The sequence below is a fragment of the Sylvia atricapilla genome, chromosome 15, assembly GCF_009819655.1.
Source record: "Sylvia atricapilla isolate bSylAtr1 chromosome 15, bSylAtr1.pri, whole genome shotgun sequence".
NCBI lineage: Eukaryota > Metazoa > Chordata > Aves > Passeriformes > Sylviidae > Sylvia > Sylvia atricapilla.
In genome coordinates this window covers 2731343-2744538 of record NC_089154.1, presented here as the reverse complement: position 1 = coordinate 2744538, position 13196 = coordinate 2731343, and the positions used below count along the sequence as shown (strand labels likewise).

The following is a 13196-nucleotide window of genomic DNA, read 5'->3' as shown; positions in this document are numbered from 1 at the left end:
GCCTATGACAAAGAGTTTTAAACAGACCAAAGCAAAATTTTTGGCAGTAAGATTTTGAAATCTCAGTTGATTCTTACAATTGCTGTGTTCTGTTCTCCTATCACAGTGTGTGCCTGCTGTGAGCTTAGACTTGGGTGACTATTGGATGTTCTGTTTACAGAACTGTGAGGCTTTTTTAAAGGTTGCTAGAGCTTAATTCCTGGCAGGCCTCTTGCTGTGGGTCATTGCTGAACTGAATGTCATGATGCAAGTCCAAAAGGAAATGCAAAGGGAAGGACAGAGGATGGCAACGCTGTTCTTTAACTGCCTTGACCACATCTTGCACTATGTTTTTATTTGTGCTGTATATGAAGATAACTTATTTTCTTTATTGTATTAGGTATCTTAATGAAGTTCTGGGTATGAGTTATTATTACATGACAGCATTTATTTGTTTAATTAGCTAAATGATACAAGTGAAATTTCATTTTGAACTCAGTCATCATCTGTTGAACTGCTGGAGCAGTTCACTAAATGACTGCTACCATTACCCACTCCAGAATGAGCAAGCAAACACATAAATTTTTGCCACAGAAGACTTTGTTTCTGATGTGTTTATTGAGCACTGGTGGGTAGATAGTGGGTGAAGGGCATTTTCCTTCTCATTTGACACTGCAGGAAGCAAACCAGCATCTTCTCACTGGAGCTGTACTTTGAAATGGCAACAAAACCTTGACAGCTCCAGTGGGAGCTGCCTCTTTGTTCCCTGCCTGCGCCTCAGAGTTTCTGATGGGCAGGGAACCAGCATCTGTGCTGGACACTGAACCACTGCAGATCACTGAACACACAGCTCCAGCAGCCACAGAACATCAGCCAGAGAAGAAACTAACTGAACCAGCAGCTCACCTGAGAGGATGAAGAACAGAGGGGGACTTCCCTTTTATACCAATACTCTCAGCGTTGTGGAAATGTGAGTCCTGTACACTGTAAGACATTTATTACTTTCTATACTGCTTCTCTATTGCCATTTTTAAAATTTACTTGCTTGCCTCTGTAAGAAATCAAAATTATAATTTTTTAAAATAACATTAAACACCCGAGTTCAGGCACTTGGAAGCAAAAATTATGCTTTCTGCCTTAACTAGACCTCTACTGTCATTTTGAAATTAGAGGGGAATAACTGAAAGCCCAAAGCAGCAATGTATGATGCTACTAAAGAGCAACAAATATCAAACGATCTGTGGTACCCTGAGAGCTGACAAACTGCAGTTCATCACCCCAATATGTAAAAGGTAGGATACACATAGCAACATTACATATTTTACACTTAGGTTTATTTTAAGGAATTGTGTCTTCAGCCAGAGGGTGCAAAAAAGCTGTACATCCACTTGCTTCCACCTTTCTATCACCTCCTCCTTTTGCTGGCAGAAATGTTCACAGTGACTCGACTCAACAAACTGATTTGGTATTAAAGTAACCTTTGTGAGGGGACAGAGAGGGAATTTTCACCCAAATGGGTTTACAAAACTGTGCAAACTCTTGTGCCAAGGAAGAGATGGGAGAAGGTGGAGTGTATCTTTTGGCTGCGGTACTGACTTACGCAGGTTTAAATTGTTGCTAAAACTATTACCTGAGATTTTTATTCAGAAGTGTAGAGCTTTCTTTAGAACCCAAACAGAAGCATTTGGTTGTGTAATCTTTCACTGTAGGCAGAATATCCTTATATATATCTATATTTATAGGCACATTGTTTGTTCCACTGCAGTCACTATGTGGCTGTATTTCTTCCATTAAGTTAATAATCTCTATTCCATATAATGTGGGTATTCTAGTGTAAGGCAGGCAAGGAAGAAATCAGAGCTCTGTAATGACATTAAGCTTTTAGGTTACAGACAGAGTAAAGGACTCACAGCTGCTTAACATATGCCCTCTGCCTGAACTCGCTTTATCACTTGGTATCTGACTGCTCTCAACATATAAAAAGTTGCTCTGATTGATAGTTAGTTGTACAGTATTTGTCAGGGTGAACTGAATCATTATGTGCATAGATTCAGGAATACAGAAAAATAAAGCTGAAAGAAGAACAACAAAAACTCTGACATCTTTCCCATTCATTAAGCTTTCCTAAGGCAATTGTTTTTGTTTGCAGGAGTTAGTGGTTGCTGGTTTTCCTAACCAGCAATTGCTGAGTGATTTAGAGTACATCTCTGCTCTTTTGTTTGGATTTCATTTGTGAAACCATTTAGAGTTATAAAACTGTCAGCTTAAGAACATTCTATATATTTTGCCAGTGAGGGCCTCCTGTATGCAGAGTTTATGCATTTCTCTCCATTTTGTGTGCTGTTTGAATTCTCAGTATGTATCACTTTTTCTGATTGTTTGAATAATTCCCACTGCCTTCTTTAGAGCAGCAGAAATCCTTGAAGTAATTATGAAATTGCATCTCAGATCAGTCATCAGACATTGCAAACCACAACATCTCACCCTTGGCCAAGCCCAGCCCAGCAGTGCAGTAATAGAATGTTCTGCTGATGCTTCAAAACAATTGAAATGTAGAGACCCTGACTGCAACTAGAATTGAATCATGTACCTAAACATTAGAAAGCATAGACCAGAACTGTTAATTATGTTAATTACAGTAGTTATACCACAGTATGGTACCTTTCTAAACTCTCAGATGCCCCAAAATAACTAAGGTGGGAGCTGAGAAATGTTATGCAGACCTTTATTACCTATTCCTCAGAGCTTTGCTCACTGTTTCTCTCCTGCACAATTCCTTTGGTGGCTAAACTCAGCTTTGCATTGTGTGGAAGCTGTAGGGCCCAGGTCTGTCATCATTCTGCACAACCTCAAGCTCTCCTGGCCTTGCTGCTGGCCCTGTTTCATGCATTTCATGTATTTATTTCAGATTTTCTATTCCTATTGTTCATAAGATAGGGGAGATTCAAGTTATCGAGTACTTAAATCATATAAATTTGGCCGTGACAGTTTTCTGTAACTTGAAAGTTGGAATTTGTCATGAATTTGCACCACTTATTGTTCCTGGAGGTTTGATTGGTCGTGTACAGTGGGGGAGATAAGCCAGTGCTTCAAAACTGCTTTGGCATTTTTGGAGTCAAAAGTTTTTAAGGGTCAATGACAGATTTTAGGAAAGCCTTAAATAACTGAAGAGCTCACTCCGTGAATCTGGAAGAATCTGTTCAGGAAGTACAATGTTTTGTCTTTGCTGTCTTAATAGAAAAACAGGTTCTGATTTTCCTGGCTTCCCTAACTTTCCCAGTGCTCCCTGTTGTCCTTGACTTCACATTTCAGTAGCCATGCTTCCTGCATCCCTGGCAGGAGATCTTATCTCCATTTTCTACCTTATGACCTTTCAGTACAATTTTAGCTCCCAGTATTGCAAGGGAAATTATTAATTTTTAAAGAAAGTTTAAAAAAAGAAAAGATGAGGAGATTTCTTTGTGAAACTTGTGGGGTTTTTTTCCTTTGGAGATTGCAATCTTGCTTAACATGTTTTAGGAAACATACTGACTTTTACTTCAGTCCTCAACAGAGAAATATCATATCTGCTTGCTCATTTCACATCCACAATAATGGAATGTCTCTCATTAAGGTATAATTTTTCATTTTAACTGTAGTTTAGGTTTTCTGTTTCAAAGTATATTATATTGTTTGCAATTGCAAAAAGAAATATGAATCTTTTCTGTTGCCATTCAAAAATGAAGTCTGACATCTTGGCTTCTTTCCAGACTAGTTAATTTTTTAAAAATTTTGTTTTAAAGATCAGGATTTCCCTTGAGATGGACCTTCATTTGCTGTTAATCTCTCTCTTCCTTTGCTCTCTCTTGGTTGTTTTTTTTTGTTTTTTGCCAGGCATAAACTACTTCACTTTCAAAGCTCTGCAGTCTAATCCCACTGTAGCCATTATCCCTGTGCACTATGGAAATGTTGACTCTTGGTTCAGTAACAACTCAAACATTTACCTTTGACCATCTGTGTTTTCTAATGACCAGCTCCAGTCCTGTGCTGCCCTGTGTGCCATGAAGAAGTTCCTTGTTGTTCCTATCTGAAAACTTTCTTTTGATCCCTGCAGAATTACATGATAACAGAACAGGTATCTGATAAACTTAATCCTCCCGTTGATGAGTCCAGGCTTTCTTGTATTTCACATATTATTCCACCTGTAGTTATCCACTCTGTTTTGTACTTAACTTTAAAATTACATGAGCAGCTGTTGTTTCCTGTTGTATTTATACTTGGTTATTCAAAGATGTAAAATATAAGTTCAACAGGTAAAGCCTGGCCTTAAAACTATCATGAGTTGTAAATTCTCTCCATGTAAATTCCAGTATTTATTTCATAAATATGCTTAAGCTACTTATTTTTTGAAATGTAAATTAGTACAATTTTATTTTAAGGTAACTTGCTCGATGCCTTAATTCCAAAATAAGCCAACACTACCAACGCCTTGTTTTGTGCTGCTTTTACAATGGTGCTTTTCAGTGTGGTCTGTTCGAATACAAACAGGTTTTATGGAGCATTTTTACTAAACAGTCAACAGGTTTTAATTTAGCTTCTTAAATCATAATTGTTTTTCAATTTTCTGCTCTGCCTCACAAACGCATAATGAAGGCACACCTGATGCTATAAAAACCAGATGTCATTTCAGTATTTTCAGCTGTGTGATAAATTTGGAGAGCTTAAAAGTTGGTATCATAGATGTATAGTTACCAGAGAGCTCCCAAGAACAGAAAGCATGTAGAGCATTGCTAAATAAATAGGATTTTGGAATGGGTTGCACTGTATTTTCAGAGACTTTCAAAATTATGGATGGAATTTTCTTAAGGAACTTTCAGGGAACCATTTCAAACTTACAAACAAATTCGAATTCTTTCTCCCTACCAGTCATGTTAAGTACCACTTGCACTTGCTCATGGGGATTTGAAGAGCAGCATGCAGACCTGAAGGAAAGTCAGATTGTGTAATTCATGCCAGCTCTTAAAAGCATTCCTCCTTTACCATTCTCCTTGAGAAAGAACTGCTTAAAACAGGATGTTCAGTGGCAACTGAACTGTGCCTGAAATACAGTTTTATAGTACAGCTTTATAGTACTTGTTTCTTTAAAAGTTTTCAAATTCTGCACACAGGTGTTCAGAGGTCTGTTAGTGGAAATTAGATATATTTAGAAGAAGGATCATTTCACACAAATTAATTGTCACAACCTCAGTCATCCATCTCTGGTTATCAGTAGGCAGGAAGTCAAATGCAAAAATCAGTAATGCCCATCACATTTCTTCCTTATTTTGTTTACATGTGTCTCACTTTTCAGAACCAAACTGAGAGTCCAGTTCTCTGTCTCCCCAACCATTTATCCCATTGTAAAGCAAACCAAGAGGCAAGACACGTGCTGAGGGTGTTGATACCCTTGTGCTCATGTTCTGAATGCTGCTGTGGGTGTCTATTTTAGGGTGATTGAATCATGAAATGATCACATTCTGCTAAAGAAATGAATCCTGCCCACTCCGTTTTCTTGAGTGTCTTCTCCTGGGTCTTGTGCATCGCAAATTGAAAGTTGCATCATGTTCCTGCCTACATGTGCACGTGCAGCTGAGTGTATATAAATGTAGGTATGGACAAAACACATTCTGGGATATTTAGCTAGGTTTTGAAGAACATCTTGGTATAACTGACTCAAAATGGTGCTGGTTTTATAAAGAAATTAAGGAAAAAAGTTCTGTTATGTCTGGGAGAATATGGAGGGTTTGAGAGTAGTGTATATGTCCCAGGACATTGATTCCCTGTAGCTATACATCCTGTGAACTCTGCAGCTGAAGACAGTGACAACTTGTTGGTAAGGAGGTAGGAAGTTTTTGTGGGTTTTGTTGACCTTGTTGTTTTTAACATAAATGTCTTCCTAAAGTCAAATACAAGGATTCCTGTTGGAATTGTAGGGAAAGCCACCCTTCCTACGGATCAATAACCATTATTTTCTACTTAATACTTAGTATTCAGCTTCACTGATCTTTCCCATAAATGGCAAAAATGTACCTTCTCCAGCTGTATGTTAATTCTGTTCCATTTTTAAGTCAGAATGGGTACATTACGGAGAAGCTGTCAATTTGAGACTGAGCAAACTAAATATACTCAGCTGAGTGAATCCAGCACTGTGAACATGAACCAAAAATAGGTGTAAATAGGAAAGGAGACACCTTGAAGCTTTACCATAGTCAAGAAGTGTCAGCTCATGTTCATTTAAAAGGGATGGCAACACTGTTTCCCCCAGTGCAGGCATGAATATTGTTTCACTGAACACAGGCTATCCAGTTGTTCAAGACACTCTGGTGTTTGCACCTTTATTGCAAATTTCAGCATTTTCTGAGTGGCCATTCAACTTGGTTTTTATAATCCCAGATCTTTTCCTTCATAAAGACTTAAATGGGAGAGATTAAAACCAATTGTTTGTCCTTCCACCTTTAAAATACTTCATCTACTTTTCTGACTGTTTCAAAACTTTATGGACTGTTTTCAAACATTGCTGTGAGGACAATTGGCATGAACTATCAGGAACTCTTGATTATGATGATGATTCATTGCTGAGGACAAAGCACTCCTGATATGGGACCTTCAAGACTGGTAGAAATGTGAAAAATTGGTTCCCAATAGTTCTTTTCTGTTGTACCCAACTCAGCAAAGCAACAAGGGAGTCTTCCAGCTCTTCCAGAGGGAGAGTCTGAAGGAAAATTCACCGTGCACAGAATCGGCTTTGATAACATTGACATGACTGAAAAACCCGGGTATGACTGCTAGAGTATCTGTATTTGATCACAGCTTCTGATAGAGAAAATACCCTTCTTTCTATGTTGTGTGTTTGAAAAAGGATATTCCATTAACAGTGGTCACTCATCCCACTTGACTTCTGAAAAATGCATCACTATCAACCAAAATATCGCACACTTTAAAGATAACATTTGTATTTCTGCTGAGGGAGTAATGGAGAGGAATATCTCTTGAGTTTGAGAATGTCAGTACAAGTGCTAAGTGTTGTGTAAGTCCCACCTAAGCTTTCCTTGTCTGAAATGTTAAATAAAGACTTTAATGAGTTCCTCTGCATAAGGATAAATTTAGCTCCAAGAGCAGTGCACAGCCGACTTGTTGATTGCTGTGGGAATGATTGCTGTGATTCCTGAGCTATGAAGGTGCTGTCATTTCTGCAAAGGATCTGTGCAGGGGAGGCAAAACAGAGAACTGACTCTGCAAAATGAATGGTGGGTCTGTGGGAATGCCCAGAATTTCATGTAGGGTCCTATTCGATTATGAATCACAGCTTAGGTTTTTTGTTGTAAATGACTGTTCTTTAATTACATCTTCAGCTATAATTTTCTGATCGTTTTGTGTGAAAAGTTCAAAACTGGATTAATAAATTAATCTAGAAACTTCTTACTATTTAAATACTGCCTCAACTATTTTCATAGCTTTAGTAGAACAATTCATATTTCAACTTATGCCCTTTACTTTTGGTCATGGGGGTGTTCTCCTGGTCATTCTTTAAGTGGTAAGTCATTCATTTCTGTGTGATGTGAAAATAACAAAATGACCATTTAAAAGTGTGTGTTTTCCAAGGAAAGAGCCACACTGCACCTGCAGATGCACATCTGCACTTGCTGTACTAAATCCATGCACTCTGTCTGCTGGTACTGAGCTGGAGATGCTGGGCAGTCTCCTCTCTCTACCTTCAGACTTTGCACTCTGCAGGCTGCAGATGAAGAGGTTCTGAAACATTTAAGTGGAAGTGGAGGCATCCAGTCCCTCTCCAGCAGCGAGCATGTGTGCTGCTGTCAGCATCTCATGATGACCAGCATGAGGGGGACAAGCATTGTTGCTCTTGCTCCACAGGCACCTATTTATTATCTGTCCCAGTGAATTCCTGCCTCTGCTGGAGAAGGGATGTAGCTATCATTATTCCTGCTTGCCTTGCCGAAGACAGGCTTTGATTTCACTGTCTGTGTCTCGCTGAGGGCTACATAAATCATCTGAAGTTGGCCAAAAACTTGAGAAGAATGTTGGGATCCACAGCTGTTACCTGCGCCTTCCCCGTTTTCACTGGGGATAAAGCCTGTTTGCTTTAGGGGGACTGCAAATACATACGTGCTGCAGAAACCTGTGTGGGTCGTTCCTAAACAACGTGCCAGAGATCCCCCTTGGCCGTGTTGACAACTAATTGCCAACAAAAGTTCTTTTTGACGGAACAATCCGCCTAAGCCCCGCGCACGCACGCTGCTGGGAGTCTCGGGGCAGAGCAGCAGCACATGGAACTCGGCGCAAGTATGTTCTGTATGTGGCTGCTATGGTGATTAAAATACATAAATAAAATAGATAAATATGGAGCATATTAGAAAGGCATTAGTGGCTGTGCTCACGGCAGCCCCGGCGTGCGGTGTCAGCCGTGTCCCCGAGCTCCTGGGGGGCTGCGCTTACGCAATGGCCCTGTCCTACCTTGTCAGCTCGCGAATCCAACACAAACCGGGTAAACAAAGGGCTTTTGTGCACAAAGGGTTTATAGTTCAGCGAGGATTAGTGGCCTGACACGGTTCTCAGACGGGACAAGCTTAGCGTTAAGTCTCCCGAGGTTAACGAGGGCGGGCAGACTGCGGGCTGGAGCGCCGGGGTCCCTCGGCACCGCGGTCCCTCGGACGCGGCACACAGGACTGTCAAAAGCAGGTTCTGCTTACCTGGGGCGGCGTGTCCGTCACGTGTTTCCACCGTTCCAGGTGCCTCAGGATGCGGCTGATCCCCGGCACTTGCTCGCAGTCCTTCCCGCAGCTCCAGAGGTGCCCTCCGCCGGCTTGGACATCCTCCCCTGATCGTGGGCTCCGGCTGGATCACATTCCCGCTTTTCTTCCCCCTCTCACCTTTTAGCATTCTCTGACCGTAAAATCCATCCCTTTCCTGAAATGCAGAACGATGCACTTGTCCAATGAAGTTTTTTTCCAGGCGGGATTCGAATTCCAAAGAAGCCTTTTTATTCCCTTGGTGCCGGGGGGAGAGCGAAGGCACGGAGGCGAAGGCAAGCGCTCGCTTCCTTTAAATCCCCACCAGCGTCTTCCCAGCGCCGGGAGCGAAGTGGCTTGTCATGGTGATCTTCGGAGTTTAACTTTCGAGGGGGAGGGAGAAAGTGCAAAGCAAACTGAATGCTGTAGTGGAGATTTCTCTCTTCCCCCACTGGGCCCCTTGCCGACTGTTTTTATTGATTTCAATCACTGGAGGCTCGCTGGCTCTCAGAAGAAACACTGTGTAATGTGTTCTTTCCTGGCTTTCATTAAAGAAACTCAATGCAGTGCGGTCACGCTGCCGAGCTCGCCTGGCAACCTGCCTACACCCTGTGGTACCTCTTTCATTGGAGGAGATGGAGCTCGTGGTTTAGGGTTGGTTTATTTATTTTTTTTTTTTTTTTCTAATTCTCCAGCAAGGATTTCAAAACAGCCTCTGCTCTGCTTCTACCTCCTCTCCCAGCCCAAAGGCTTTTTAAGCCTCCGAAGGAATTGTCAGCACCGCTAAAGGGGGCGACTTTGGTGGCAATGAAAGCGCCGAGCGCTGCCACAGTCTCGTGCTCCTTCTATTAAAATTCCTCCGCGTTTCTGGGGAGGGCTTAGAGGGGCTGTGTGTAAGCCACAGGGATGTGGATACAAATGATTTCCGAGGGTGTTCCTTTTTTTTTTTTTTTTTTTTTTTTTTTTTTTTTTTTTTTTTTTTTTTCTGTTCCATGTTCTCCTGATTGCTTAACAGGGTTTAATTACGACTAGGGGAGTAAGCAAAATCCTTCAACAAATAGGTGAAAATTCCTGGCCGCGCTGTAGTTGCAAATGAAGCAAAACTGCATTCCCCAAGTCTGCAGTTGTGGTGGTGTCTCGAGTAGTTCTGTTGTACTCAGGGCTGTGATACTGGTGGAGAAAAATGAGAAGTACAATACGATCCTAATTTATGCCTTAGAACTTAATCTGCCACAGCACATGAGTATGTACTTTATAGGAGTAACAGTCTATAAAGTGGAATTCAACAAGCTGCATTCTTTAAGTTGTATATTCTGTGTGCCTGTAAATGCTTTCATGTAATTTAGTAAATTGTTCAAATTTCTTCTTATTCAGCAGTTGCTAATGATAACACTTTATGTGCTCGTCACAACTGGCTATAAATCTGAGACAGGCAAAGATCACACAGTTGTAAATTAAACCAGGTTTCAAGCTCATCAAGGTGCATCTATTCTAAATTACAGCTGCAAGTTTAGGGTGCTACCTGATCACTTGTGTTCCTGAGATGCTATAGCTGTGTACCTTGTGTTCCTGAAATACTATAGCTGTATACACAGGGAGGCTTTTTTTTAAAAAAAAAAAAAAAAAAAACAAAAAACTCAACATTTACATGACCACAAAAAGAATCTTTTCCTTTAAGTAAGAGCAGAAAGATAAAAAGCCTGCTCTTACTTAAATCTGGTTTCCTGCAGAACTTGTCTGAGACTTTTGTGCCTCAGTTGAATCTACAGAAAGCTTTCCTAATCAACTTATTATAAATTATTGCCAGCATTTTGGTTGTGAGGAGTTGAGATTCTACAAACACCTAGCTTTTGTGGAAAATTTTGTATTTTTCTTTGAGCAGTATATAACTTCTAAAAGGTCCTGCTCTCTAAGTGCTACAGATATCGTATAAAGACTTCTACATGTTGCTTTTCATTGAAAATTTGCTTTCTGCACGATGAAATGAAATTTCATATGCCCTCTCTGCTCATACTTCTTCTTTTCATGGGATGCTAAATGATAGAAAATAATTATTTAAATTCAGGATGGCCTTGAACTGTTTTATGCAAATTCTCTAGCTGCAGTTGTAGCACAACTCTTTGGCCAGCCTTGGATAGTAAATAATTTGGCAATCTTTCTTTCATGAACCTTGTGTCTAAGGGTCTGCCAGCCTTTCTTCTCTGTGGGTTTTGATCTGTGTTTATAAGATTCCGCTTTTTGTTTTTAGGCTGGCAGATGGCCAGTTATTTATCTGGGTTCATGTGTATTGTGTGAGGCAGAAGCAGGACGTTTTGCATGCTGATACCGTTCACGGGGCATTTGGAGGGCAAAAGGCAGCTCCTAAGCAGAAGCCATTACATGATGTGTCAGTAGCTCTTGGTCAGTGAACAAAGCCCCTTTTGACATTTCTCTATGTTAAAAGTTATGAAATAACACGAGCTTCATGAACAAACAAGGTGATACAATGCTCCTACTATGAAATAAGCCATAAAATCCATTTCCCCTCCATTTTCAACTCTGCAGAGTTCAAAAATTTGAAGCCCTTTTTTATATGTTTGTCACTTTTATTTATTCGTTTGAATTTCTGCTGTTGCTTGCTTTCCTGTTGTTCAGACTTCGGGTGCTGTGCTGGGAGAAAAGGATAAAAGTCTGTTGGTTTTGAAGGAGCTGGATTCACTGGTTCTAATTAATAGCAAATTTGGTGTTGTGGCTTGGTTTGTGGTTCCTTCCATAGGTTTGGCAGCAAAGCCAAAACCCTGACCAGGCAGGAAGTTCAGACCTACAGAGACGAATCCCAAAGGCAAGATTTTGTAGATATTCATAGTATTATTCGTAGCATTCTGTTCACTGTGGCAATTCCTCAGAGTTTCTGACTCTGTTGACATTATTCTGTGCTGGCAATGGACAGCCAGGGATGCAAATGTGGGAATTTTGAGGGAGTGAGGAGGAGGAACAGAAGTCTTTAGGAGATGTCTTCAGTTCTACTTAAGTGTGAGGCCATCAAGGTCTGGAAACAAATTTAAAAATGCACTTAGTGCTCTGTGGGAGCACAACACAATTGGTGGGCTGTTATTAGTGCTGTTATTCCTGTCTTAGTGCTGCTTGCTCAGCTATTGCAGTTCATAGTCCCCTGGCAGCACAAGCTTTTATGCAGATACAAAAACTACCCTCAATAAACGACACCTCTTTGGTTCTGCCACTCTCTTTGCAGCAAAAAAAAAAAAGGGTCAAGTGTCTTCAAGAGAACCTGTACATCTTTTTGATGGTTTCTCTTGCAATTCTAGCTCTATTTCTGTGTTCTGTATTGCTTAGCAGGGCTGCTTTATAGTATTGAACACTTCCCTTCTGTGTGAGCTGGCCTTCCAGTTATGATTGTCAGCTCACTTCTAAAGATCGTTTATTAAATGCTTCAAATTTGTGCAATATTTCCAGGTTACAAAGAATGATGGAAAACTTGAACTGGTGTCTGAAAGTGCTACAGCTGAAGCCTCCAGCTATTTTGAGTCAGATGTCTTGGACTATTTAGAGCCTACTGCTATATTTACACACAGTTCAGAAAGTTGGAGACTGGCATTGATGAAAGGCAGTGTATTGGCACTCACAGCACTCTGCCTGCAGATGGACATGGGGTGATACAAACTTTGGGAATTGGCTTGAGGCTGCCTGAGCTCCTATCTCTGTGCCTGTGCAAGCCTGACATGGGCTTTTATGAGCATAAATGTGAAAGATTTGGGGTCTGCCTTGTGCTCAAAAAATGGCATCCAGTGGCAATATCCCTTTTAGCACCTTTTCAGGCCTTCTGGAAAGTTTCCAAGTGGAAGACTCCCACCTCCTCAATCACGAGAAAACGCTGGCTCTCCTCTGAATGTCATTCATTCAAGTGTGCTGACCTGGCCTGACCTTGTTTAGGTTGAGATCTAATGAGCCCACAAGCCAAGGTGGTGTGGTAGCTCTCAGCAGGCTTTGCAAATAAGCAAGTGTTCTGTTTTTCTGTGTGCATGTGGTTTAAATTTATCATGTCAATAAACAAGTGTCTCACATGCTCAAATAGGGACTTTACAATGTTGTAGTTAAGGCTAAATTGTAGCGCTACAAATTGTGATGTCACTTTATAAATATAGAAGGAGACAACCTGGAATATTTATGACCTCAAAACAATGAAGTCCTGTTGGTTGGGTTTTTTTTTAGTTTAAATAATGACATAACACTAAAAGTCTTAATCCAAATGGGTCACAAACATCTTCCAGATGAACAGTCACACTACTAATGGTTTGGGGAAAACAAAATTAAAAACTCAGGCTGTTGATTTAAGGAAAGAAGAGATGCATCAATAGATTGATAAATAATAAATACAGCTAGGATTTAAATTCCAGCAGAAGTTTGGTTTTGCTTTCTTTCAAGTCCCCAGGTTTAGGGCAAGGGGTTTTT

At 40.6% G+C, this 13196-nt stretch overlaps 2 protein-coding genes across 5 annotated transcripts in view; one reads left to right on the top strand and one right to left on the bottom strand.

The window, feature by feature from the left end:
- GPR146 (G protein-coupled receptor 146) overlaps window positions 1–9176 on the bottom strand; it is a 48732-nt gene extending 39556 nt beyond the window's left edge. The window contains exon 1 of the mRNA XM_066329710.1: window positions 8709–9176. The gene's annotated coding sequence lies outside the window, so the exon portion shown is untranslated. The remainder of the gene's footprint in view (window positions 1–8708) is intronic.
- Window positions 1–13196, top strand: part of C15H7orf50 (chromosome 15 C7orf50 homolog) — a 123263-nt gene that overhangs the window by 82854 nt on the left and 27213 nt on the right. The window contains exon 1 of one of the 4 annotated variants that reach the window (XM_066329716.1): window positions 9256–9401. The exons of the other annotated variants lie outside the window; for them this stretch is intronic. Coding sequence (XP_066185813.1) covers window positions 9309–9401 — 93 coding nt within the window. The 5' untranslated portion in view covers window positions 9256–9308. Of the gene's footprint in view, window positions 1–9255; window positions 9402–13196 lie in introns of those variants that run through there. 4 annotated transcript variants of the gene reach the window in all.